We start from the raw sequence: 26,363 nt of genomic DNA, 5'->3' as shown, positions 1-26,363 counted from the left end.
TGAACACACCTTAATCACCTGGGCAGGGAGTTCTCCTAGTCAGACAGAGTTGGGGCAGAGAGGAGAGCACACAGGGTGCAGCACCATGGACAAGGAGGGACCTTCCCCATGGGACATGGGGCTGCTCAGGACCTTTGACTCCAAGGAGTTCTGTGGATGGGAGAAAATCGGATCGGGGGGCTTTGGTCAGGTTTATAAAGTTAAACATATCCCCTGGAAGACGTGGTTGGCGATCAAGTGTCCTCCCAGCCTTCATGTGGATGAGAAGTAAGTCCTAGTCATCTGGGTGACAGCCCTGAGTGCATGCAATCTATGGGGGTAACCAACCTCCCTGGTGATTAAAGGGTTAAGCCCGACTTGCTCCCCATACGGTTGTGCATGTGAATGTATCTGTATGTGGTGATGCAGGAAGCTGCTGCTGCAAACTTGTATCGGAATATATGTTACATTGTAGCAGTTTACAGTAAGTGCATTGAACCTGGTGCAGATTTGCAATAACAATCAGGCAGGAAGCGTCTCTCTGGGCACAGCCTTGTGCCAGGTGTGTTTGCCGGGCTGTGTTCCCGGGTTGGCACTGTTTGGGGATCTAAGTTCACCACTGCTGGGGGGATTTCAATGATGTTAATTGATTTAAAGGTTTCATTTGGACTGGAGCCTCGCTGGAGTATAAACCTACAATATTCAGTTTACTCTGCAAAGTGTTTTGTTACTCTGCAAAGTGTTTTGTTTCTGTATTATGGATACATGCAAAAGATAGAGGTTTATATTTGTAATATTTATTGTAGTCTGGCTTCATAGTGGTGTTTTGTAGTGATTGTTTTGTTTTTCTTTGCCCATTTGTAAACAGATTTTGGTAAACTAATTGTTATTGTAGTGTAACTCTGTTTATGTTTACTGCATATATAGAACCACAATAGACATACTGTGAAAGTCCTTGTTTACAATGTGTTTTATGAAATATAGTGCTCGTCCCAATATAATGTTACATTATTAACCCAGTCCCCACAGACATTTTCACCTTTATCATTTATTACTGTCCTATCAGTTTTGTGTTTTATAATATCTGCCAAGTTCCTGCTCCCAGATAATTTATTATATGTGTATTTTAGTATCTGCAAGCCTCAGACTTCACCAAGGTCAAAACATGATTCTGTTACCCAGGGCCTGCCCAGTCACAAGTGACGTGCAGGTTGCTGAACTGCAACCTGTGGGTCACTAGTTGTTGAACTGCAAGTCTCAGGACTACCTGCTGACCTCGGTTGATGAGTCATGCTGAGGTTTGTAGTTCCACAGCAGCTGAATGCCGCAGGTACCTGGGGGTTAGGTAGGATACACAAGTATGGCATTTTTTTTCTCTTTTTCGGAGAATAAGGGGAACCTGTTTTAGTCAAAAAGAAGCTTGTATAAATCTCCCTCTTGGATGGAGTGTTTGCATGTATAACTAGCAGCTTTTAGTACTATAGAAGAAGTATATAAGTTGTAGTGAAACAATTCGGCCATGGTCTATCTTTTTTTTTATTTTAATCGTGTTTGTGTGACCTAACCGTGAAAACAGCTTGTGAACCCCTCCTGACCTACTCTATGGGGTTAATTTATTAAGCTTCGAGTTCCAGCGGGTTTGAAAAGTGGAGATATTGCCTATAGCAACCAGACTGTAATTATCATTGTAGTATGTAGTTATTTTGTTGAATGTGGCACATTCAACAAAATAACTAGATTCTGATTGGTTGCTATAGGCGACATCTCCACTTTTCAAACCCGCTGGAAACTCGCAGCTTGGTCAATTTACCCCCTATGTCTGTTTTGCTATGCTTGTCAAACAAGAAGCAAGGGCTTCCTTCTACAGAGTGACAACCATATGTCACAATGGTGTCTTAGCTCTGTGCTTCATAAAAATGGCAGCCGTGGTTTGTATATTAATGTTTACGTTCATTGTAAGAAAAAAATGGTGCTTTAGAAATATTGTATAAAATATACTCTTCATTCTGACCCCTCTAATCAGTTACCGAGATGCAGCCAGAGAGGGCAGCTGTAGGGTCTTTTTATACGTCGTCTCGCATTTTATCTGGTGTTCATTTCTATAGTAGTGGTAATTGGCCGTTATTATTACATTTTTATTTTTATAGAACAAATCAAAATGCAAGGTTGCAGGATATACAATGAAGTGGTTAGCACTTCTGCCTCACAGCACTGGGGTCATGAGTTTAATTCCCGACCATGGCCTTATCTGTGAGGAGTTTGTATGTTCTACTACTCTACTCTCTCTCTCTCTGTCTGTGTACGTTAGGAAATTTAGACTGTAAGCTCCAATGGGGCAGGGACTGATGTGAGTGAGTTCTCTGTACAGCGCTGCGGAATCAGTGGCGCTATATAAATGGTGATGATGCTGTGTCTGTCTGTGGGATAGAATGCTCTTGCACTCAAGGACCCTTACTAACTGATTGGCATCCCAGATCATGCTCTAGGAATCTATGGAATCTGTTGGATCCAATGACCCGGTGCCCACTTGTGGTCAGGGACATTGGTGTATTATTGTATGATACCTGCTCAATTTGCTCACATTCACTGAGTACATTGGGGATCTATGGAGCACCCTCTACTGACCCCAGGATCGCACTGTATTTCCCTAATGTCTCTGGGTAACCAGTCGCTTTCAGTGGTCTACAGTTCTGCAACCCCAGGCAAAACCTTTGCACAAAACTTACTTCATGCTAAGCTGATTTTTCAAGTGTCTGCTGACCTGAGCTGGCTGAATTCTGCCTGAGGTGTTTTTTTTTTTTTTTTTTCTTTTTCTCTTTAACAAATTCTGTTTTGTGTTTTTACATTTTTTTCTCTTCTAAAAGGTGGAGCAAATCCATTTTATCTTTACATCTAGTTTTACAAACCAGAGAACCCTTTATGCCCTTAAGAACATAATTGCTTAGCAGAATATGAGCCCTGGCTTGCAAAGGAGAAAAATACTGCTAATTAAGTCATTTTAAGATTTGTGACTGCCCCGAAGCGTTGGCAAATTCCCTGGAAGCTTTTCATGTGTTTTGGGTTTTGTTTTGTTCTTTGTTCCCTAATATATGTTGTGCCTGAGGAGGAGAAAAGCTAGAGGTGTTTTCTGCAGACAAAGAGGAAGTCTGACACTTGCAATAGGCTCCCCTCCAGCTCTGGTGGGACTACAAGTCTCAGCAATCTCACGTACTCTTACCACTTCCAGTTCCACAAGAGTTGGAATCCGTGTCTGTCCTCTAGGGCAGTGACTTATCTGTGTATCTCATGTTATATATTTCTTTTTTTGACTTATAGTGTTGTTACATTATCTGTTTTACACAGCTTGTGTTCCATACATTTGTCAATCTTTCTGTGGGAAATCTCGGCGTCATGTATTGGCCGAGGGCGGTAGAGCTGTTTATGTTTTTAACGTTTTTTGCCTTCCTCCTTTTTATTTTATTCTTTGTATGTCCCTATTTTAATACTTATTGGAGTGTTTAAAATGCAAAAAAACAAACAAACAAACGTTGTAGCTTAGAACGATATAACGGAGGTTGAAGTCCACATCGCATGTAACATTATTGCATGTACAGCAGCAAGGTGGAAATGTTTTAAATTGTTAGTACAATTATGCACTAACTTGCCTTAGCTTGGGTGTCACAACTTCTCTGTTTTAAAATCATCTAGGAGTTTCTCACTGCATGTTGCCACATCTGTGTGAAAGCCAGTTACATGGTCCTATTAACCTGAGTTAATACTACAGCATCCTTTGTTTGATTTTATTTTTCTTCTCAGCCCAGTGCTGAGAGAAACTTTGAAGTCTATGGGGTATATTTACTAAACTGCGGGTTTGAAAGAGTGGAGATGTTGCTTATAGCAACCAATCAGATTCTAGTTATCATTTATTTAGTGCATACTACAAAATGACAGCTACAATCTGATTAGTTGCTATAGGCAACATCTCCACTTTTCAAGCCTGCAGTTTAATAAATATACCCATATAAGTCATTATACAACACTAGTGTTGCCCGCTGTCCCTAACTTCCAGGGTTTAAAGATTTGTCCCCAGAAATATCCCTATTTTTTTAAATTGACCAATTGTCCATTATATTACTTTTCTGTATCTAAAATGTGTTTTTCATGATCAGATATTCTTATGAGTTGTATGTTGTTGTTGTTGTTGTTGTTGTTGTTGTTGTTGTTGTGTTTTGTTTTTTTATTTTTAAATGAGCATATAAAATGTGAAACTAGTTTGTATGTTCTCCTCGTGTTTGCGTAAGTTTCCTGTAGGTGCTCCGGTTTCCTCTCGCAATCCAAAAACATACTAGTAGGTTAATTGGCTGCTAACAAATTGCCCTTAGTCTCTCTTTGTCTGTGTGTGTGTGTGTGTGTGTGCGTGTGTGTGTGTTAGATTGTAAGCTCCAGTGGGGCAGGGACTGATTTAGTGAGCTCTCTGTGCAGCGCTGACTAAAACTAGGTCCAGTGAATATGTAATGTGGGCAGCATGGTGGCACCTTGGTTAGCATTGCTTCCTCACAGCGCTGGAGTTATGAGTTTTGATTCTGACCTGGGCCCCATCTGTGTGGGGTTGGTATGTTCTTCTCGTGTTGCATGCGTTTTCTCCCATGCTCCAAAAATGTAAAGCGTAAATTAATCAAACTGCAAGTTTGAAAAAGTGGAGATGTTGCCCATAGCAACCAATCAGATTCTAGCTGTCATTCTGTAGAATGTTCTACACAAATCATAACTAGAATCTGATTGGTTGCTATAGGCAACATTTCTGCTTTTTCAAACCCACAGCTTGATAAATTTACCCTCCTGGCTGATTGGACCCTAGTCTGTGAGTGTGTGTTAGGGAATTTGGACTGTAAGCTCCTATGGCTCAAGGACTGATGTGAATGATTACATATTCTCTGTACAGCGCTGCATAGTATGATTGGCATTATGTACATAAACAATGATAGTAAAATGAGGCAGATTGCAGTTAATGGAGATAAGTTTGGATCACAGCATAATTATATAAACCTTCCCACCGCTAGTGCCCCTGAAGAACTATTTTAAAATGTGAGCAACAATGAAACGCAAATAAATGAATTGCGCAGACAAGGTTTTCTTCCCTGTGGGTAAACTGTATTTATCAATCCGCGTGTACAAAAGGCAAAGTCTTCTTAATGAAGGAGATCTCTGGGATCTAACTGCTCTCCTGCTTTTTGCCCAGACATGTTCTTCGTTTTAGGATGATGTATATGTGCCCCAAGATATGTGCTACAAATTTCCCAATACATCTAATGTTGACATGCAATGAGCTAAGTCAATGCTTTTGAAGACTGAATGCATTTAAATGGCCTTATTGAAATGTAGATGTCATCTAGGTGGCTGGAAATTCATGTATAACCCGTGACAATGGACTGCAGGGTGGGTGGGGGGTCTTTTTATAGGCTAATTTCATCAGACAAAGAAAGGAGCAATGTGCATTTCTAAAGGGCTACAAGCTAAAATTAAACTGTTTCTGTGTATAGGCTGCAACAGGACACTGGGTTCAAGAAATAAAGTTTTTAAATTCCACATTGGAGGGTTTACAAAGAAACAGGCTTTGTATTTTGATTTTCAAATGGCTGATTTCTTTATGGAGTGGGATTTTAGCAAACAATTGGAAAAGTTTTCTGCATCTCCTGAGAAGGGTGCGTAGACTTGTCGATTAATGATCGCAGACCTTCTATTCCCAGTGGTGCAAAACCAAGAAACCACCGTGTTGGGAACTGGGCATGGAGAGGGTATTAACTGGACCACAACATTCATTGCATTAATGGGTTTACAGGCAAATACAGTGTACACACGGACGGATGTATGTAATGTGTCTGGTTCACTGGTGTCTACTCAACAACATGTTAAACATGACTTGGGCTAAAATATGGTGTTCGATGTGCTATCTTGTTGTGTCCATAGGCCATCCTGCATCACTATCAATACTTTGGCACCTATTCTTTGAACTGTGGTCACATGATAAGCACCTATTTCCGAGAGCATTAATTGATGTGTTTTCTGTGTGAAATAATCCTCACACTGGATCAGTTTGTTTTTCGGTTTAGTGGCTTCTTCAGGGCACAACATTTTATATAAACCAGGCCTTCAAGTTTACTGATCTGACAAAATAAAACAGGTTGTAGATCCAGCTTTGACCCTATATTCTTGCCTTGTCTAAGCTCTCTCTATATGCTGCTGTCTGGTGGTTTGGAATGAATGTTAAACGCCTGGATCTGCGGCTATTTTAATGTCCATCAAAGTTGCATCTAACGTGATTCTTACTGTTGCGGGCAGTTGGTTTTCAGGGCCACATGCGGCAATTTTGGTTCGAAGCGGCCAAACTAGCCGATGAATTTGCCGCTCTGGTGGGAACCTAAAGATGTGATTATTTAAATGTTGTTCAGCCTGCAGTTGTGTTGTTTACTTACATTGACATGTGAGATGCCCTGAATGTATATTGTCATGTGCTTAATACAGAGGGAGCGTCACTAAATCTTCTAAATGTATATTTATACATTGTGCAACTTATAATGCCACTCGGAAGTCCCATCCATGTGTAAGATGAGTCATTCCTGCTGGATTAAAGAGGTTTAAATCTGCGGCTCCCCAGCCGTACTTTGTATAATGATTACATGAAGAATAGTCGTCATATTTCCTGGAGGTAAAAAATACACCCCCCCCCCCTCCCTATCTATTTATGCCCTGTTCATAACATTGGCATGAAGTCCTATATTACTGGCCATTAGCTGTCCCTATTAAGTCAACCACTTGAAATGCACATTCATTCTATATCTTGGCTGCCATTGTTACTATGCGCGCTACCTGGCAAACTTGAAACGACTAATATAACAGTCTTTAATGTCATGTGTTGCAGGGTACACAAAGTTTTGCAGTCTTTGTTCAGTGGTTATTACTTGATAAATGACACACATACGTTTTTTTGGATAATTTGACCACTAGGTGGCACTGCTTTTTTAGTTATGTTTTAAAATGATTTGAAAATGGCAAACAATCCATTGTTGCGCTGTAGTTTTTATATTTCTATGTTTATATCTTTGAGTATAACAATATAAAACGGTAATTTGGCTGTTTGCCACACTGATCCTGTGGCTATTTTCAGCTAAGTCCATTCGCACAGCCTTTGTGGTAGTGGAAACTGTGACTGGATGGTGATTTCTTTTGTCCAAATCGACCAACCAATCACGCATCACCTTTCCTTTTGTGTGGGCGTGTTCTATTGGTGCCAGAGTGTTATGAAATCTCAGTCTCCGGTCCTTGTGGTGACAGGTCACTAACTTCCTATGCTTCAGACACAGTTTTTAAGTATAATTGGGCAGGGGAACGGTATCTGAGAAATTCTGTAGACAGAGCTGTGAACAACACTACGCAAAACACTCATGAAGTGCTAAAGCTGGGTACACACTACAGAAATTTCAACCAACTTTTTATGCCGAGCGATTTTACATGCGATCGATTGTCCGATCGCTCGGTCCATTGACTGCATACACACTAGCCTTGTTTAGGATGATAAAGGGAAGAGCGGACGTCCCTTTAGCGACTTTTTACAGCCATGTTGTCGTGAGCAATGACTGTAATTTCGTACTCACTGTTGTGGATCGGTCGGAAGTTTATACACGCGGCACAGCGGAAACGAGATTGGAACGAAAATATTAAACTGTACGACCAACCAAATGAGGCGATAATCGTCCATTTGGGCAGACTTTCGAGCATCGTGTCGCTGCACACACTGACCCGAGTTTTGAACGAGCGGTCGGTCGTATGTCGGCTGTTTGAGCCGATTATTGGACGAAAACTTTGTAGTGTGTACCTAGCTTTACTGTCCAAACCCCCTCCCCACTTTCCATATACTTCCACTTAATTTTGTCCCAAACCACCATGTGTGCAACATTTTTAAATATAATATTGTGTGAGTAATTGCTATATATATATATATATATATATATATATATATATATATATATATATATATATATATATATATATATATTATTATACATACACACAGTGAGTGGATTTTGAAAGCCTTGGAGCTGCGAGACCTACATTCTCAATAACTTTATTTTATGTTGTCAGCATACACAAGTGGTCTGACTAGTTTTTGCAAAGTGATCTAATGCAATAGAGAGAAACTTTCTCATCACTTTTTGCACACCTCGCACGATTGTGCTGTGAGGCGAAGGATTCCAGCACTGTGCATTTGTTTTGCTGATTACAGTGGGATTAAGTATTGGGGTAGGTCACAAAGTCTTGCGCCTGCCTGTTATTTAAAGAGCCGGGGGCTTTAAACCTGGGATATACAGCTGTGGGAACATTAGCAGGGATTTTAATATCTGATTGGCACATTCTGCTGAAATTAAATCTTGTCTGCGCCTGTCCTCGGTGGTGTCTATTTGTCTGTCTACTACTACAATGAGAATTTGAGATATTACAATATTTACAATATTGTAGCTATAACATACACTGTCTAAACTATATCTGCCTTTACTTGCTTGCAAACATTGGCTAATAATGTCTTAGGACCTGATTCATTAAGGAAATTTAAGTAAAAAAAAATGAGTAAGTAGTCTCCTGGACAAAACCATGTTACAATGCAAGGGGTGCAAATTAGTTTTCTCTTTTGCATATAAGTTAAATACTGACTGTATTTTCATGTAGCACACAAATACTTAATAGCTTATTTCTACACTGAAATTTAAAGTTGATATTTGTGTGCTACATGAAAATACAGTCAGTATTTAACTTATATGCAAAATAGAAAACTAATTTGCACCCCTTGCATTGTAACATGCTTTTGTCCAGGAGACTATAAATCCTATTCTTATTTACTAGCTATTCAAGTGATAACTATTTATTTTGCTGTGGTGCGTGTATATTCCTGTGCCGTTGGCACCCATAGAAATATAGACAAGGGCGACCACTGAAATATTTCTTACCCTCTGCATTTTAGATTTCTTAAAGCATAATATGTGTATTGGAGTTACAACACTTTTTTTGTGTGCTGCTGAATACTAAAAATAAACAAGGACAAGTTGCTGGTTTATGATGATAAAATGTTAACTTGTATAACCAACCAGCATGGATTCTGTCCTGCGTGGTGTTGATCGTGTCAAGATTGCGACTGTTTAATTATACCCAGTAAACCTAAGAATATATTTTAGAATCTTGGAGAAAGCGAAGAACTAACCCTTGATGTTTGTAGTACAACACTGACCTCTGGCTGTTTATCCCTCTACAGAGAACGTATCGAGCTGGTTGAGGAGGCAAAGAAAATGGAAGTGGCCAAGTTCCGTTGCATTTTGCCGGTGTACGGAATCTGCAGCAATCCGGTGGGTCTGGTCATGGAATATATGGAGACTGGGTCTCTGGAGAAGCTCCTGGTTTCTGAACGTTTGCCGTGGGACCTGAGGTTTAGGATCATTCACGAGACGGCAGTAGGGATGAACTTCCTTCATTGCATGAACCCTCCTCTGCTTCACCTGGACTTGAAGCCTGCCAATATCTTGCTGGATGGACATTATCACGTCAAGGTACGTCTCTGGCCTTTCACACACGTCAAGTTCTGAAACTAAATAAATACTGGCAAGTAGACAAGTCTCGTAATCTGGGACTGAATTAGGCAGGTATAGGCTACGTATCTCCAGCTGTCCCTGCATGCCCGATCCTAAACAGCTGGAGGGTCACACCGTAGCCTGAGATACTGGGCACCAGATGTGAGTGGTGACTGCCAGAGATTTAATACACTTGTTTGTGCCTCACTACATCCAGACAAACCACTCTTCAACCATCTAGAATTACACGTTTTATTGTGATCTGGTGTCGGGTGTCTGGCTGTACAGTTTGATGATTTTTACTTTGCGTTGCGAATTCCTATCGGTGCCAATAGCTACATCAAGGTTCATATTCTGTTACAGCGTACATTACATCTATAACTGTACTTAACATGTCCCATCTGACTCTAGAATCCCTGAATGATCTCAGGATTACAGAATCACTGTCCTTTATTTCTTCTATGTAAATGTCGCTGGAGTGTAGCTGAGTATTCTCTTTCTAAGCACTTTCCTCTTGACAATTGTCTTTTCTATTCTTTGTTCAGTTTTAGGCCTTAAGTCCGGATTGCAGACCAGAGTTTTGTGGTCTTCTACAATGTGGTCTTCTACAATGTGGTCTTCTACAATGTGGTCTTCTACAATGTGGTCTTCTACAATGTGGTCTTCTATAATGTGGTCTTCTAGTGGTTTGTGCCTTGCCTCCTCCGTTATTTTTTTGACTTCCTCCCTGTCTACTGGCAGCTATAGTGTAACCCACCTGTGGTAGAAGTCAAATTCTGCATTTGTAGCCTAAGAATGATCATCATGATCATCCACCATTGGCATAAATGTGGTTGGGAGTCATCTTACAACCAGACTCTCTACTAGTGTGTCTTGTCAGCCCTGTACTTGTGCTGAATGATACGAACAATTTAGCCTGGCTCCATGCAATTGTATCCATAAGGGGGATGAAAATAACTACCGGTGTTTATGCTATATGTAAAATATACTATATTACAATCAATTGGCCTGATAAAACAGCATTTGAGGCCATGATGACTGATAACAAACCAATAAGACTGGGACGGTGTGTGGTACGCACAGTCGGAGGATGAAGCTGCTGTTTTGATGTCCAAGGCATAAAATTTAGCTACGGATATTCCCCAAAAAATTGAGTGCCGTATAAATTCTACAGAAGGGCAGATAGCTGCCGGATGCTTGGCATATACTGGGCAGTCATTTAGCAGTGATCCCTCCAAAAGTCAAGACATTGATGTTTGTTTGTTTGTTTTGTTGTTTTTTTTCAATCCAAAATTTCTCTTTACATATTTCGGATGAATTGTTTGATAGATTGGGTTGAAGATTGTGCATTCACTTAAAGTGGTCCACAGCCACATGTCCTCTATATGCTGTAAACGGGATTGCCCAATTACACTTGCGACCAGGTTTCTCGAACACAGGGAGATGCGCCGACTTGTCCTTAGTCTCCTTGTGACCATCTTGAGATTTGTACTGGGCTGTCCACAAGGCCACTCGCTATGAATGTTGGTCAATTCCATTAATGTGCTTGCAGCCATCTTCTGGGTTGAAGCAATGCTGCCCTCTGTCCTTTCACAGGGAACTGCTGACATAACTGAGGCACCAGGCGCTTCCTGGTTCATGTCACATTCCTGTCCCTTCATCACCTGTATAATTTATGTGTTGAAGGTATGAGTTGGCCATTCTGCTCCGTGATGTCACCAGTTCCTAGTAAACTCACCGGCTCCATATTGGTGCCTCAGTGTTGTCTCTTATAAACTAATTAATTTGACTATTGCTCCACAAAATGGCCGCTACTACTGCGTGCAGGTGAGCTCTGAACTATTCAACCATGCAGAAGAAATGGTCCGGTGCCAGATTTTGCCTACCGTTTTAGTGTACATAGTATAAATATAAACCAGGCTCCTGAAATCGCAATGCGACGAGTCCGGTGTTCAAACATGTCCGACCAAATGAAGCTTTCCTCCATGTCGCAGGGTGCCTCCCGTCTAACGTGATTGCCATAAAAGATCCCTTTGTCTTTGAGCGTTAGATTTTATGTTACACTGTGTTCTGGTCTCTGCAATGTTCTTATAAATAGATTTGCATGCTTGGAATGCTTTTTAGTACTGTACAATTATTACCTCTGTTCATAATAACCGCTGGATGAGTCACCTCTAATACCAAGGCCCTTGTCTCTTGGCTTCCCCACATACCTCGTACACTAACCCCGTCCAGTCACCAGACTGGGTCTCTGACCTGTCCTGTATTCATGTCATGGAATCCAGGAACAGAAGGTTTTATAAACCAGCGTCACTTTGATGCCAGAGAGATGAGCTGGTGGCAATGCAATTTGGATCTATTATTAGACTCTGACATGTCTTTATTCCCAGAGGTCATCTGACCCAGATGATGCATCAGTCTGACAACACTTGGAGCCATGTTTTCAAAAGTATAGAAGAAAAAAAAATATCTGTGGTAAAAAGTGCAATAAAGTGACACTTGCACTAAATTTGAGAATCTGTCCAAAATAGCATGTTTTTCTGAGGTGAAATGACGGTAAAAAATGGCCCATTTTAGTTCTCACATTTGAACGGTCTCCCCAAAAGAACATGCAAAAAAAAATGGTATTTTTAGGCTTGACTGTCCTTCAAGGACAGGAACATTAGTAGTATTGTACAAAAGTTACTAAAAACATTCACAAATGTTGGCTGTGTAAGAGATGATCAGAGATAAAGGTACTTTTTAAATAAAATTGTATGAGTTGGGGAAGATATTTTCCTATGCACAGTAGACTTCCTGTCTGTTATCCCATTGAGGGGTACTGCGGTACAGCCGCTTTATTTGAAATAGCAGAGAATAGCGGCTCAGCCTAGATCCTTGGAAAATGTAAAACGATGCTAAGAACCTCGGTCAATCAATGGAAACTTTTACATATAAACAAAATGTTCTTTTTAAAAAAAATAAAATATATATATATATATATATATATATATATATATATATATATATATATATATATATATATATATATATATATATTATTCCTTTTCTGATATATATGTATCAGTTTGTTCAAGTTTTATTCAGCAAATACGGTTTGAGTATCGTGGATTATTGTGCTTTTTTCGTGGCAGTTGAATACTTTGTTTTTGTTTTCCTAGTAGTCTGTGTAACCAGTCCTGGTATCCTCAGCGATCTCTGTATCCTTCATACCTGTCGGCATCGTGTGCAGGTTTTAGAATCAACATTTTCTCACAAGTATCCTTTTTTTTTTTTTTTTCCCCCGCACCCTGTATGTTGTCTGCTACTTACATTATACAGTGACCTACACAAACCAGTTCTCATAGCAGTCAGAGCTGGTACAAGCTAAGTATTGCCAGTATAACACCTTGACTATTGGAGGGGGGGGGGGGGGTTAGTGAACACTCATCATGCTCAGTGTAGTATGAAGCCACCCACTCACACCTGAACTTCCCCATCACTTATTGTAAAGGTACTTTCCACGTTTCTAAAAAGAAAAAAATCTACTTTCTCCAGCCCTACCCTGAGTATCATATAGTGTACTGCAGGAAACCAGTTCATGGTCATCTTATAACCGCCATCCAGCGCTGCAGGTAACTGCTGACCACTGATAGCTAGAATCTGAATGGTTGCCAACGGCAACATCTCTACTTTTTCCTTTTTAGAATGTTTGATAAATCTGCCACTTAGTCTTCGGGTACCTGGAATCCAATATACTGGGGAAAGCCATCTGCAGTGTTCATGGGGATGGCTATAGAGTTGCCCATGTAAAATGTCATGCAAATTTACTGCTATTTTTCTCAATGTTAAGCAATGAAGTTTGGACATAATCATTTTTAGGCATGAAGTCCAGCCTTGGTTTACTTGACAAACATGAGCTCCAAAATCGAAAAAAATTCTCTAAACTACTTTTTTTTTTTTTCTATTTCTTTCTTTCTTCTTTCTTCTTCCTCCCTTTCTTTACATTTTTACATACTTAGACATGTGTGTTAATCAAGTAGACAGGACACCAAAGAGCTTACAGGGCAGTACTACTTGTAACTGGTTGTACAGAGTCTCTGATGAAGATTCAAGCAATTTTCTTATTTGCTGATCCTAATTGAGTGTTTATTTGTGCCTATTTGCACTAACAATCAGTAATACCTGGTGATTAATGGTGTATTTAGAGCCATTAGCTTTGCTAGTTAAGCAGTGACCAGTTCTCTCATCATTACCCACGAATACAAGAGATCTCTCGTGTCTCAAGGTTTATGTGAAGAACACAGGAATCTCTGTTCACTAATTAATCACAATTCTGATTGTTTGTTCATTCTAGATCTCAGATTTTGGACTGGCAAAGTGGAACGGGTTGTCTAATTCTCACGAGCTGAGTTTGGATGGGATCTGTGGAACCATTGCCTACCTCCCACCAGAGCGCTTCAAGGAGAAGAACAGGAACTTCGACACCAAGCATGACGTTTACAGGTGAGAAGAGCTAGCAATCTATCTCGAGGCTTTCCTGCATTTTGGGGACCCTCCATTAAATTCTTACCATGATTTTGTAACTGAAGTGTAGCCATATCTAATCCTATTGACACATCTAAGATTCTTACTTTGCATTTTTCACTTAGTCTGCACCACCAAAACACATTATCATTATTAAATACTTGGTCCAACCACATGCTCCTTTAAAATGACTGAAATTTTCAAAATATATTCTATGGACATGTTTCGTTAGTTACTTAGTGCCTTTAGGTTGTCTATTGTATAGTCTAATATTGTTCCTTTCTTCCCATCCTCTTTCTAGTTTTGCAGTCGTCATTTGGGGACTCCTTACACAGCAGAAACCTTTTGCAGGTAACTTTTTTTTTTTTTTTTTTTTTTATAAGTTGGCTATGGCTTTCCTTTTTATTAGTACAAACTGTCTTGATGCCTGTTGGAGACCAACAAAATTGGTTGAAGATGTGACCATCGTCTATAAACATCGGAGGCGGTTATATTGTGAGCTGAACTTAGTCATGTCAATAGTTTCTAGTAAATTGATTGGCTCCATTATCCCAATTGTGAAGCGCTACGGAATTTGCTGGCGCTATATAAATAAAGGATGATGATGATATTGGTTCAGCTTACAAAATGCTGCCTCCCCAGCTACATCTCCTGCCGTCAAGGTTATGTTTCGGTTGTCAGTGTCTATAGTTACATCAGGGGCGGATCTAGAAAAGTATCCTACCCGGGGCGATTTGGGGGGGCTGGGCTATTTAGGCCACGCCCCCTTTTTGACTTCAAGGCTGCCGGCGGCTGCACAATATGTGCAGGTTCGCTCGGCAGTGACAATGTGCTGCCCGGCTGCTCTGATTGTGTTTTAAACCCAATCAGAGCAGCCGGGCAGCACACTGTCACTGCCGAGCGGACCTGCACATATTGTGCAGCCGCCGGCAGCAAGCCCCTGCTAGGGGGGGTGATCGCCCCCCCCCCTCCCCGGATCCGCCACTGAGTTACATTAAATGGTTTTTGTAGCGCAAGACTTCACGTTTGCCTGCTCTAACTGGTAACACTTGTATACTGTTAGATCGCGAGAGCAAAAGTGAAAGTTGCTTTAAGAGAGAGATTTGCGAAGGTCGTACGTATATGTTAATGACTTCCAGTGTGGCTGCGGCATTTTATCTGTGCGCTCACCAGCATGAGAAAATATATAACGTCAAAGCCACTGCAAACCTCTTTAGTTGTGCCTTGTAAGGGAATATACACGTGAATAAGACTGACGGGGACGGTCAGTCCCAGAATCCCTTCATCCTATCTACAGTAACTTCTAGTAGTTAATGTTTCGCAACAATATTTACGTACATCTACCTCAATATTTACTTTCAATAAATACAAAGCCAAAATTAAAAAAGGCTATTGTGTCCTTTTTTAAATCAATGTTTCTCAAATTCAGTCCTCAGGACCCCCTAGCAGTACATGTTTTCCATATCTCCTTGCTGGGGCGCAGGTGTAGTCATTACTGACTGGCACAGTGTAGCAGGTGGTATAATTATTTCACTGGTCACCTGGCAATCCTGCACTGTTAGTGGGTCCTGAGGACTGGAGTTGAGAAGCACTGTTTTAAATATTATTTTTTGAGATCGATTTTTTTTTTTTCATATTAGTTGGACCTCGGGCTTAAGATATTTTTTATTTTTTTTTACTACTATACCCCCCCAAGCCGCTCTTCCCCTCCCTCTCTATTAAAGGGAGCTTCCAAAACTCTCTTTCCCCAAGTCCTGCTGATCAGGATCGGCACTCTTCACATTGTTGTCAGTTTCCGGTGAATTGTTACATGCCGGGCAAGCTGAGGCACATACAGCTTAATGCTTGTGAGCTGTGTTTGTGGTTAGTGTGATGTTTTAAGTGCGGTGCGTGGGCGCAAGAATGTAAAGCGTACACGACCGAAGAAAGTGGTTTATGGTATTTTTATTTTTTTTAACTGATTTTATTTTATTTTTTTTCCGAACGCTCTTATTTTAGAGGAGAAAAACATTCTGCATATCATGGTGAAAGTAGGCGGCGGTCTGCGCCCAGACCTGGCGCACATCCCTCGATCCAGACCCCAGCAGTGCGAGGACATGATCAAACTAATGCAGCAATGTTGGCACGACAAGCCCGGCAAACGGCCTTCGTTTCAAGGTAAGGGGGCGAAACTAGCGCCAGCCTCTTATGCAACAAACTACATCATTGTCATTAAATATTACAGATCTGCGAAAACTTTGAGACTTTGCTACAACGTTATGTTACGATGTCCAGATATTTATTCGTAAGACGCCAGAGACTCTGTAGCGCGGGCGAGCATACAGATACGACATAACTAATACAGTGGGCAAAATCACAAGAATATGACAAGTTACACCTACGTAGCACAAACCTGTAGTGACTCGCACAGAATGTAGCGTACGACATGACCAGGACATGTAAGGAAGACTGACGGCAGACAGACGTGAGACAACAGGGAGAGTGGAACTTGCCCACAAGAGCTTGCACTCTAGAGGGAGGGATAGTAGGAGCAAGTGGGAGAAAATGGCGATTGGGGTGGATGAGATGGTCGAGAGGGTAGAATAGGTGAGTTTTGAGGGAGCGTTTGAAGGATTGTAGGCTGGCAGGGGCAAACGCAGGATTTCTAGAGGGGAGTTTCCACAACTCTTCCTATCCCCATAATATACATGGGCAATGCTGCGTGCACTACTGTTAGGTGCACTCACCTCTCCCTTTTCAAGCAGAGCCGTGTGAAGTGGGGGCAGGGTCCAGCCACCTCAATTATACAGTGCCCCAGGCTTGGAGGGGGGTTTCCAGGCACTAATATAATATATACACACACATATCTATAGTCTGTTTAATATTAATTTGAACTGATTTAGCCGGAGTGTGTCAAACAGGAAGCAGAACATCCTCACGGTCACACTCAAAGTTGAATAAAAGTTTAAATAGACCTGTTGCCAAATATGTTTCTTGGAGGATGCAGCCTGTGTTTGCACGGTTTTACTTTGTTTATTATTATTTTGTTCCCTCCATCAATCAAAGTGAGTGTAAGCTTGAACTCCTGCAGCTGATTGTGGAATGTGGACAATCCACCGTGAACAAGTCCTGACAGTGTATCTGTTGTGTTAGCACCGGCCATGTTGCAACACTTCATTTAAAGTATTAATACTTCGGTTTAGAATGTTTAGTCACTTCTCAAACCTGTGCCGAGAAGCCTGGGTGAGAGGCTATGGGGAAGGGGGGTGTTTTTAAGCCTACATCTGATCAGGTTATGATCCACTACACAGAACTGCCCTTTAAACAGATATATGATCAGTCAACCTATCAATAAAAATGTTTTTAATAATTTACTAAGTGTTCCGGTGACAGAGTCTCCTGAATTCACCTTTGCACATGCCCTGCATGAAGGTCTTCCTGTGTACTCGTAAATATTCATGAGCATTAATGAGAGGGTGAAAATCCTGTGTCCTGTCAGGAGTCGGCTCACTGGGGTTGTGAGAATCCTCCTGTGACATCACCCTGTCAGGGAGTCTGCCAGTGTTCTGCATACTGGTGGAGAATGACTTAAGTTTTGTGTCGCAGAATGTTCAGCCCACAGGACAGCCCACACAGATGGCTCACTTAAGTAACGCTCAAGGCCTTTTAGCAAAATGTTCTGCATGGAGGGAGTGGCACAGTATTACAATTAATTCTCTCAGCAGGTTTATGGGTGTTTATTACATCAATTAGTGATACAGCCTGCATAAAAATATATATAGATTTATATCTCGCATTACACAAAGGGTCCACTTGGAGAGGTCACCTTTGCCTACCTCATTTCCTCCATAAATCTTGTTCTGTTCTATATAAACAATCTGTAAAGTGTTAACTTCATTTTTTTTTTATTTTGAATTGACATTGTTCATATTAAAGTGCACTCTATTTTAAGTTAAAAACTTGGGAAACGCGTTGGGCTGATTATTGTGGAAAATATGACGACTGGTTCCACACACGATCCATTGACCACTTTTTTTCTTTCTTCCCATCTAAATAGAAATTACCTCGGAGACGGAGCTGCTATGTACAAAACACGAACATGAGGCTATTCCAGAGCCATGTCCGGAAACGCTGGCAAAAGCTGCCCCGGAAACAAAACATGAGGTAAATGATTGCAAATCGGCTAGTTTCTGTGTAACGCTGATCTCCTAACAACTTGACACAGACAAATTGAGATAAAATGGGTGGCTCTGTCCATTTTTGCCCATATTGGCAGTGGCCACAAGAACCCCCGACGATCAGGCTTGTTGGAGGTTGTAACCTTCATATATGCTTACGTAGTTTTAAAACTTGAGGGGTGTCTTGTTAGTGCTGCATCAATTGGTCTTACCATGCCTCTTTTTCTGTTAAAGGACTTGGTCAAACGTCCAGAACGCGGATGTCTCACCCCTGTGTTTGACAAAGATTACAGCCTCTCCGAGCTGCTCTCCCAGCTGGATTCTGGGATTTCGCAAACCATGGAAGGGCCCGAAAGCCTCTGTCACAGTACATCGGAGCCAGAGCTGGCGCCCAGCGACAAACGCCTGTCCGGTATCTCCTCTGACTCGGCCTTCTCGTCCCGAGGGTCTCTGTCTCTGTCCTTTGACAAAGTTTGTTCAGTAGCTGGTAAGTTATGCTAATTGGCAAGTTTGTTTAGGAGAGGGTATAGTGGCCACCTTAATATCGTGTTAGCCTCTGTATCATTGCCGAAATAAGTGCGATATTCCTGACCCCAAATGAGAAGGTTTCTATGGAGAGCTTTGTGGTACTAGGTTCATACAAATCTTTATTTGTGTAATTTAAACGATACAGTGGCCTTATATACAGTGTTGGGTCATAAAATGCTGATGTAACATGAACTGGACAGTATGGGTACTATGGCTCAGTGTTTGGCAATTGGGGTCATGAGTTTGATTCCAACCAAGTGTCTATCTGTATGTTCTATCCGTGTTTTGTGTGGGTTTCCTCCTAAAATACTATTGTTTGCTCAACTTTATCTGTTCATTTCTTAATATTTTGTTTCTTTTTCCCCACCCAGACCTTAGCACCACCGAGATCCAGAAGAAGAAGCTGATCGATGCCATAATGGCTGGAGACAATGCAAAGCTGCTGAAGATCCTGCAGCCTCAAGATGTTGAGTTGGTGTTGGACGGGAGGTCCAGTCTGCTTCACTTGGCTGTGGAGGCCGGGCAGGAGGAGTGCGTCCAGTTGCTTCTTCTGTACAATGCTAGCCCCAACATGACCAACGTGAAGGGCTCCACTCCGCTCCACATTGCTGCTGAAAAGAAGCTGAAGGGCATTGTGGAACTGCTCCTGTCCAAGAAGATCAACATCAACGCCAAGGATGAGGATCACTTCACGGCTCTTCACTTTTCCGCTCAGAATGGAGATGAGTCTATAACTCGAGTTCTGCTGGAGAAGAACGCCTCTCTGAGCGAGGTTGACAGTAAAGGCAGAACACCACTTCACATTGCTTGCCAACATGGTCAGGAGACTATTGTCCGGCTCTTTCTCCGGAGAGGAGCTGACATTACTGCCAAGGGTCTCGACAACTGGGTGTCCCTGCATTACTCGGCATGGCAGGGTCACTTAAATATTGTGAAGCTTCTTGCAAGGCAGTACAAATCCAATCTGAACACCCAGACTTCTGACGGCAGAACCCCCTTGCATCTAGCTGCCCAAAGAGGACACTACAGAGTGGCTCGGATCCTTGTGGAACTTGGCTGTGATGTGAACATTCCAAACCTGCAGTTGAAAACCCCTCTACATATTGCTGCCGAGACCGGTCACGCCAGCACGGCACGGCTACTCCTGCACCATGGTGCCAAGATTCACGCTACTACAGTAGAAGGCTACACGGCTCTGGATCTAGCCAGCCAACACAACCATTATTCTACTGTTAAGCTTCTGATGGACGAACAATCTGACATCCACCGTGGGGAAACAATCTTGTTTGTGGAAAATGTATGACTTTTGGATTTCTGGAATCTCTCTTGCTGACATCTATTTTGACCCTACTATGTTGTTCCTCTAGTTGTTTTGAGAGGATAAACATTTCTCCGAATGTTTTAAATTGGGTTCCAGAGCAAACTGTGTATTGTTATCTGCACACATGGAGCTTGCAAATATGGCTTTTGCTGATTCAGGAGGGAAACACCAGTTAAGAGGAAGACTTCACAAACATAAATGCTTATCTCATGACGTTTAATGATTAGAGATCTATTCTTGGAGTATTTTCATTTCTATGAAACATTTCTGCATTGTTCACTTGCAAGATATGAAGATCAGCTGGTCGCCGCTCTGGGGGGACCGTAGCGGATAACTTTTACTGTTACTTGTGGACTTTGTCCTCTGACATAGAAATGTTGATGGGGAAATAGGTAACTATGTACACTCGTAGGGTCAATGACCCGATTCTTTATGGATCTCTTATTTACCAGGAATTTTTTTTTCTTTGAAACCTGGTTGAGGATTAATTGGGGCTAATGTAAAACTACAACGGCTAGGAAGCCCTGTATTTGTGTCTGACACGTCATTTCATGTGTTGTCCTTGAGCTACAGGTTGAAAGCCGCATTCGGCTACATTTAAACACTGATATATGCTTGTAAAAGCTCTATAAGGGGTAGATTTATTTACAAAGGGAAAGTGGAAGTGTTGCCCATAGCAACCAGTGAGATTCTAGCTATCGTGTTCTAGAATGTACTAGATAACGACTAGAATCTGGTTGCTATAGGCAACACTTCCACTCTTCCTTTTTAGAAGATTTAGTCCATCTAGTGTTTTTGTATATTGCCACCCACCAGTGTGGATTTTTGGCAAGTGGCAGAACAGTTGTCTTGTAATAGGTCGATTTTTTTTTTTTATTTTTTTTATATATATATATTTTTTTTTTGCAAGCCTGCACTTCGTAGTGTAAAATAGGTTTCCCAGTTTTACCGAACTTCATATATTGGCTTGTACATGTCCTTCTGCTGTTCATACTAGATACACAATACTCTTTCTGGTTTCTTAGGCTCATTTATCTTCCAGGTAGAGTTTTGATTATGTAGCCCTTGGATACGACACAGCTCTGCTCTCTGTAATAGGTACCTTTTTTTTATATCCACCTTTACATAACACGGCTCCGTTTTGGTTATGGGGGACCTTGCACATCCCAGCACAAGAGCTAGGTTTTCATGCACATTATTGCTCACTAGGGTGCAAAATATTTGTGCATTTTATTTTTTTATTTTTTTTTTTACATTTTTTTATTTGACTGGTTTTAATGTGTAAAAACAGTGTTGTGATGTAGTTGAATCTGCCCGTATTAAGTTGGACCTTTAATTGTTTTATTAGAAAGTGCTTTGAGCAGAAAAGACAAAAAGCATTGAGGAGGTTAATGGTGGACAAAGCATTCTGGGAGATGTAGGTAAGGCGCACTCACACCGGAAATCATTACTGGTGCTGAGTGAGTTAATGGGAGCCACCTGACTGCATGCCTTGTTGGGGCTGGTTAACTCCCTTTTGCCAAATTACAGATAGAATTAGACCTCGCCTATGTGTGCTGCAGCTGATTTGTGTGACCACGTGTGTGTATGTGTGTATGTTTGCTATTGCAAATCTGTATATTGTTATCTTGTTTCCCTAAACTACATATGTTAATTTAGGGACCAACAATTTATTTGTAAATGACTGTAATTTAAATACACAGTTGCAATGAATATACTGTGTATATCATGTTTAGCCAGTCGGACATATATAACCCATGTTAATCTCTTTCTGTAACAGAACATATTGTGATATCGATGAATTGTGTATGTTTTAGTACACCTATTATTTTTGTATTTTGTGTTTTTCTCCAGCTTCCGCTTTGTATAACAGGTATTTTTACAAATAAACAATTTTACTACTGTGGATCAAACGTGTCCTGTGTTTTACTGACCAGTCTTTAGCTCCAAAGAGCTTACAGTCTAAAAGTGATCAGATCTTTCCCCGAGGTTATGGTTTGCTTACCAACTTACAGCGTGTTTGTCATGTGGATTATTGCAAAACTGACTCTCTTGGCCTTTAAAAACCACGAAAATCATTAACCTGTTGTGTCCATGTTGTAAATGACATGTGCATTTGTGGTAGGAGATGTTACAGAATATAAATTTGTAGCGTTTTTGCCTCTCATGGCTCCAAAATCAACAGACTGAAGGTACAATCCGGTGAACCCCTGTGTTTGATAGCTGCATGGTTTTGCTGTTCCATTACTCTGGCACTGTCTGCATTGGTGAGAACACGGTATACTGCATACAGACCAGTTTCTTGTTTAAATCCTTTCCTTTATACCAGGTCTCACGTGTCACTCATAATGGCTGCAGGCGATCTTACTGTGCAGCAATAAAGCTGCTGATTACTGACCAGAGATCTATTCTAGAGCTGTTTATAAAGGGAGGTGTAGCTGCTTGTCTTCTGCAAGCTAATTTAGAGGCTTTTGAGAACGAGCGTTGCGCAAGTCAGGGCAAGCAGCCGCTGCCATCTCTGGTGTTCCCAGGCAATGTGCTCTCTGCAGCTCTTACCAGGAAGTGTCACATTTAGATACTCTGAGCGAAGGCCATTTAAACTGCTTTATAAGCATAAGTGAGCAGTATTTATAGACACACAGCTGATAAGACCGGTTGACACAGATGTCTAGTGTCTGACACTGCTACGTTTCTGAGGTTTTTTTGGGCCACACAAAAAAAACTCTTATTTAACAGATGCGATCACAAAGCTGTATATTGTGTTATAAGCATAATTGGCAACTTATAAATGCAATGTCCTTGGCTCTTTGTTTTTGGTCATCTGTACAGACCCTCCAACCTGACCCCTTCCACCCGGAACACATCGATCTGCTCCCGATCTCACTACTTGGCAACTAATACTGTCACCTGGGCAGGGTTCATTCATTGATGGTTAAAAAACAAACACCCTTCTGAACAATGACTGAACCCTGCCCAGGTGACTGTATTAGTAGCTAAGTGGTAAGATCGGGAGTAGATCGATGTGTAACTGGAGGAAGGAGTTAAGTTGGAGGGTCTGATCTCCATGCAGTCTACACAAGGCCTGGACAGCTTTTGGCCTCCAGTTTTTCTGAAACTACATGTCCCAGCATACCCTGCCAGCTATTGGCTGTCTGTCTACTGGCAAAGCATGTTGGGGCTTGTAGTGTGACAACACCTGGAGAGCAACATGTTGGAATGGCCTTGTGTAGATTGTATGGTGCAATATAGGAGCATATTGTCAGGGTGGTTTTAGTATGGCGTGACTGTGTGTAAATCCTGTTCTATACATGTCTGTCTCTATCGAGCAAAAGTGGTTCTTGGCCATTGACCATACATATAGATGAACATTGTAATGAGAGAATTGCCCCTAGCATAGAAATGAAAGGCAGTGGCCCATATTGTACAGGGCTTAAGTTGTTCCGGAACAGCACTGACACTTCTGTCCTCAGGCCCCAACTCTGCCAGCACCAAACTTACGTTGGAAGCTGGAGATTGCATCAGTACATCAGATACTACCATCCGCTTTCCCCTTTGCCTGCTCTTCGCTTTACGCAAGGGGCCCCAAAAATGTTCAGTTCTCTATAACCCATCTACCATCAGAAGAAATTACAGGAGGTGGCAAAGTTAATTACTTACAGGAATGAGACGCATGCAAAGTAAATGGGGGGGGGATAGAAATGAATTGCGTGAGATGTCAAACCGGTTTTCTTTTGTAGGTGTCCTCAGCATCCGATTTATCAGCATCGGCGAAGAGACTATACCACCGGAGGTAAGATGGGAAATAAATTGCATGAGACATGGCGCAAAATAATTGCGTATGCGCTGTGAACTACAGCATACCTCCCGACTGTTACAGTGGGGGAATTGGGACAAATTTGCGGAGACGTGCACATGAGTAGGGGGTGAGTCCAGTGCCTCTGACACTGCACCAACCTCAGCATCCAGTGTCATGCACACCTAGCTGGGCATCATGGTACCTGTTCACCACTGTTCTGCGTAGCAGCAGTGAGTGAGACCATTCCTACCCAGCGTCTGGCCTGATCGGGGCAGTGGGAGAGAGCCCACAAATCTGGCTATCCTGCCTAAGTCGGTACAGGTGGGAGGTATGACTACAGGACAATAGGGGTGGAGGGTACTTGGAAATTGCCAGCGAATTATAGGAGGGAGAGTGCAAAATAATGGGGCGGGTGTGAACTACAGGGCAGAAAATGAGAAATTAATTAGCAGGTGAGATGATTGGAAATGTATTAGAGGTTTACAGCCCTGTCTGCACCTATACCATGTTTTATTATCTAGAAGACTTTCTGATTAACGTTTTTCTTTCTCTGTAATTTGACATGTTTACAATGTGCTAAAACATCCATAGTAACCAATACTAAAATAACTTAAGTAATGGAGCAATAAATTAACCAGCACTGGCTGCCAGCAGATGTGGCTGCACATATCCAGTTATATGGCCCATGGTGGTTAGCATTACTGTCTTACAGCACACAGGGTTATTATACTACAGGGCACTACCTGCACGTTCTCCTCGTGTGTACGTGGGGTTCCTCTAGGTGAGCAGGTTGGCTCCTGTAGTCCTTGAACACACTGATGGGTGTGGTAAATAATTTATACTGTAAGAGAGAGGTGCTCAGATCCCAGTCCTCCAGAGCTTCCAACAGGTCATGTTTTCAGGATTTTATGTGGAATATTGGCACAATATAAGTACAAGGTCATAATAATTAAGCCATTGCTATGAAAAAAAGTAAATCCTTTCATAAGTTAATTATTAAAGCTACATTGGTCAATTATTATCTCTGTTATGTTTGTAAGATACTTTGTTAGCAACATTTTTACTAACAAATGACACTATCTATTGCCATCAGTTAAGTGGTTACTAAAGTGATATCAGTAGCCCAAGCCGTGATTAACCAACAACAATATATGTGGAGGGCACAGTTAACACTCTCAGGACACCCCTTCATTTTTGATTATCCACGGTCTTTCCGTGGGTTTATGGATTCAGCAGAACCAGTGCTGTTATTGAGGGATGAGTCATTTAAGGTTTTCTGCCATTTTGCTGAGATTGAGTGTTGATGTGTATGTATGGTGTGGAGCTTACAGGGGCCCACAGCAGGTGATGCGATGCCAGGGGCTGGCTGGCTTTGCCCCCCCTTGGGCTGGGTCACTTGGCCACCTGCATTTTTTTCCTTTAGCATGTTCTTAATAGGCTACTGAGTGGAGTCTCGTCCCCCTGGGCTAAAAATTGGCAGCCAGTCACTGTGCACTGCACTTGGTCCTCTGGCAAAAAAGTCCAGTTGCTGGAAGCCCAAGGTGTGGCATATCACATCCTGAGCTGGTGAAGGGGCACCATGTGCACTACGTGAGGCACTCTGCATGAGTACCTGGATTTTTGGGCGAAACTACACTTCTTTGGCCCGTCCTTAATCCCACCGGTCTTGAGGCTTAAGGTCTTCGGGCACTTTTTTTATTTATTTGTTTACTGCACAAAACACTCAAGTACTTGACACTTTTTTTTTTTTTATGTTTTTCATTTTGTATGTCTCAAATTTGTTTAAGGGGTTTAGTCTAGACCCTTATCGTCGGAGGCTTCCCTTCTTCTGGGGGAGGAGCTTTGTCAAACTTGGGGAGAAAGGGTCCATCTGAACCCTGTGGCGGAGATGGCCATGTGGGCCTGTAACCCTTGCTCCCTATAGTGCCATAATGTTCTGGCAATGTCATAATCCCCCCCCCTTCCCCCCAAGCTCTGGAGAAGTGGTCTAAGCTCCCTTATTCCCCTAGAATAGGGAGGGAAGGAACAGGGCTCTGTCACAGCACAGGTTGATTTCGAGCATACACCTCATGCTTAAATTAAAAAAAGAAAATGAGCCACTTTGTAAGAACCTCGCTTTCTAGTGAATGGGTATGTTGCCTTTTCATGAATATTGATTTAAAATGGCTACCTCCACTGTGCGTAGGATTGCAGTAACTTGTAAAAAAGAGCAGGACGGAGTGTGTGGCATAGCTTGTTCCTGCTATGGGAGAGTTCCCTATGGGTTAAGTCAGCAACACCTGATATATTACACAAGTCAGAGCAGGTAAAAGATTGAACAATCTCCACCACCCAAGAGAGGGTTTGTCTGAGAACAGAAGCTGAGTTTCCCACCCTATCCTGCTCTTGTAATGTAATCACACATAAGGGATGGAACTTTGCAGATAGGAATAATTTTTCTTCTGCAGAAATTGCCCAGTGTAGTTCAATACAAAACCGATCAT

General features: G+C 41.7%; 1 protein-coding gene across 1 annotated transcript; it reads left to right on the top strand.

The window, feature by feature from the left end:
- On the top strand, positions 1-21,991 carry RIPK4 (receptor interacting serine/threonine kinase 4). Its single transcript, XM_075197283.1, has 8 exons — positions 1-267; positions 9,260-9,551; positions 13,909-14,057; positions 14,380-14,429; positions 16,077-16,235; positions 18,115-18,221; positions 18,470-18,722; positions 19,135-21,991. Exons 1-8 carry the CDS (start codon positions 86-88, stop codon positions 20,064-20,066), a joined length of 2,124 nt encoding a protein of 707 aa, XP_075053384.1. The 5' UTR covers positions 1-85; the 3' UTR covers positions 20,067-21,991.
- The last annotated feature ends 4,372 nt before the right edge of the window (positions 21,992-26,363 follow it).

This window comes from Mixophyes fleayi, chromosome 2, assembly GCF_038048845.1.
Source record: "Mixophyes fleayi isolate aMixFle1 chromosome 2, aMixFle1.hap1, whole genome shotgun sequence".
NCBI classification, from domain to species: Eukaryota; Metazoa; Chordata; class Amphibia; order Anura; family Limnodynastidae; genus Mixophyes; species Mixophyes fleayi.
Note: the sequence above shows the minus strand (reverse complement) of the source record. Positions and strands in the feature narration are given on the sequence as shown.

What these genes read in the sequence shown, in the direction of transcription:
- RIPK4 (XM_075197283.1), top strand. Translation starts at nt 86, where the DNA reads ATGGACAAGGAGGGACCTTCCCCATGGGACATGGGGCTGCTCAGGACC. An exon ending in AGCCTTCATGTGGATGAGAA is followed by an intron (nt 268 to 9,259) that starts GTAAGTCCTAGT and finishes ATCCCTCTACAG; the next exon opens with AGAACGTATCGAGCTGGTTG. An exon ending in ACCAAGCATGACGTTTACAG is followed by an intron (nt 14,058 to 14,379) that starts GTGAGAAGAGCT and finishes TCCTCTTTCTAG; the next exon opens with TTTTGCAGTCGTCATTTGGG.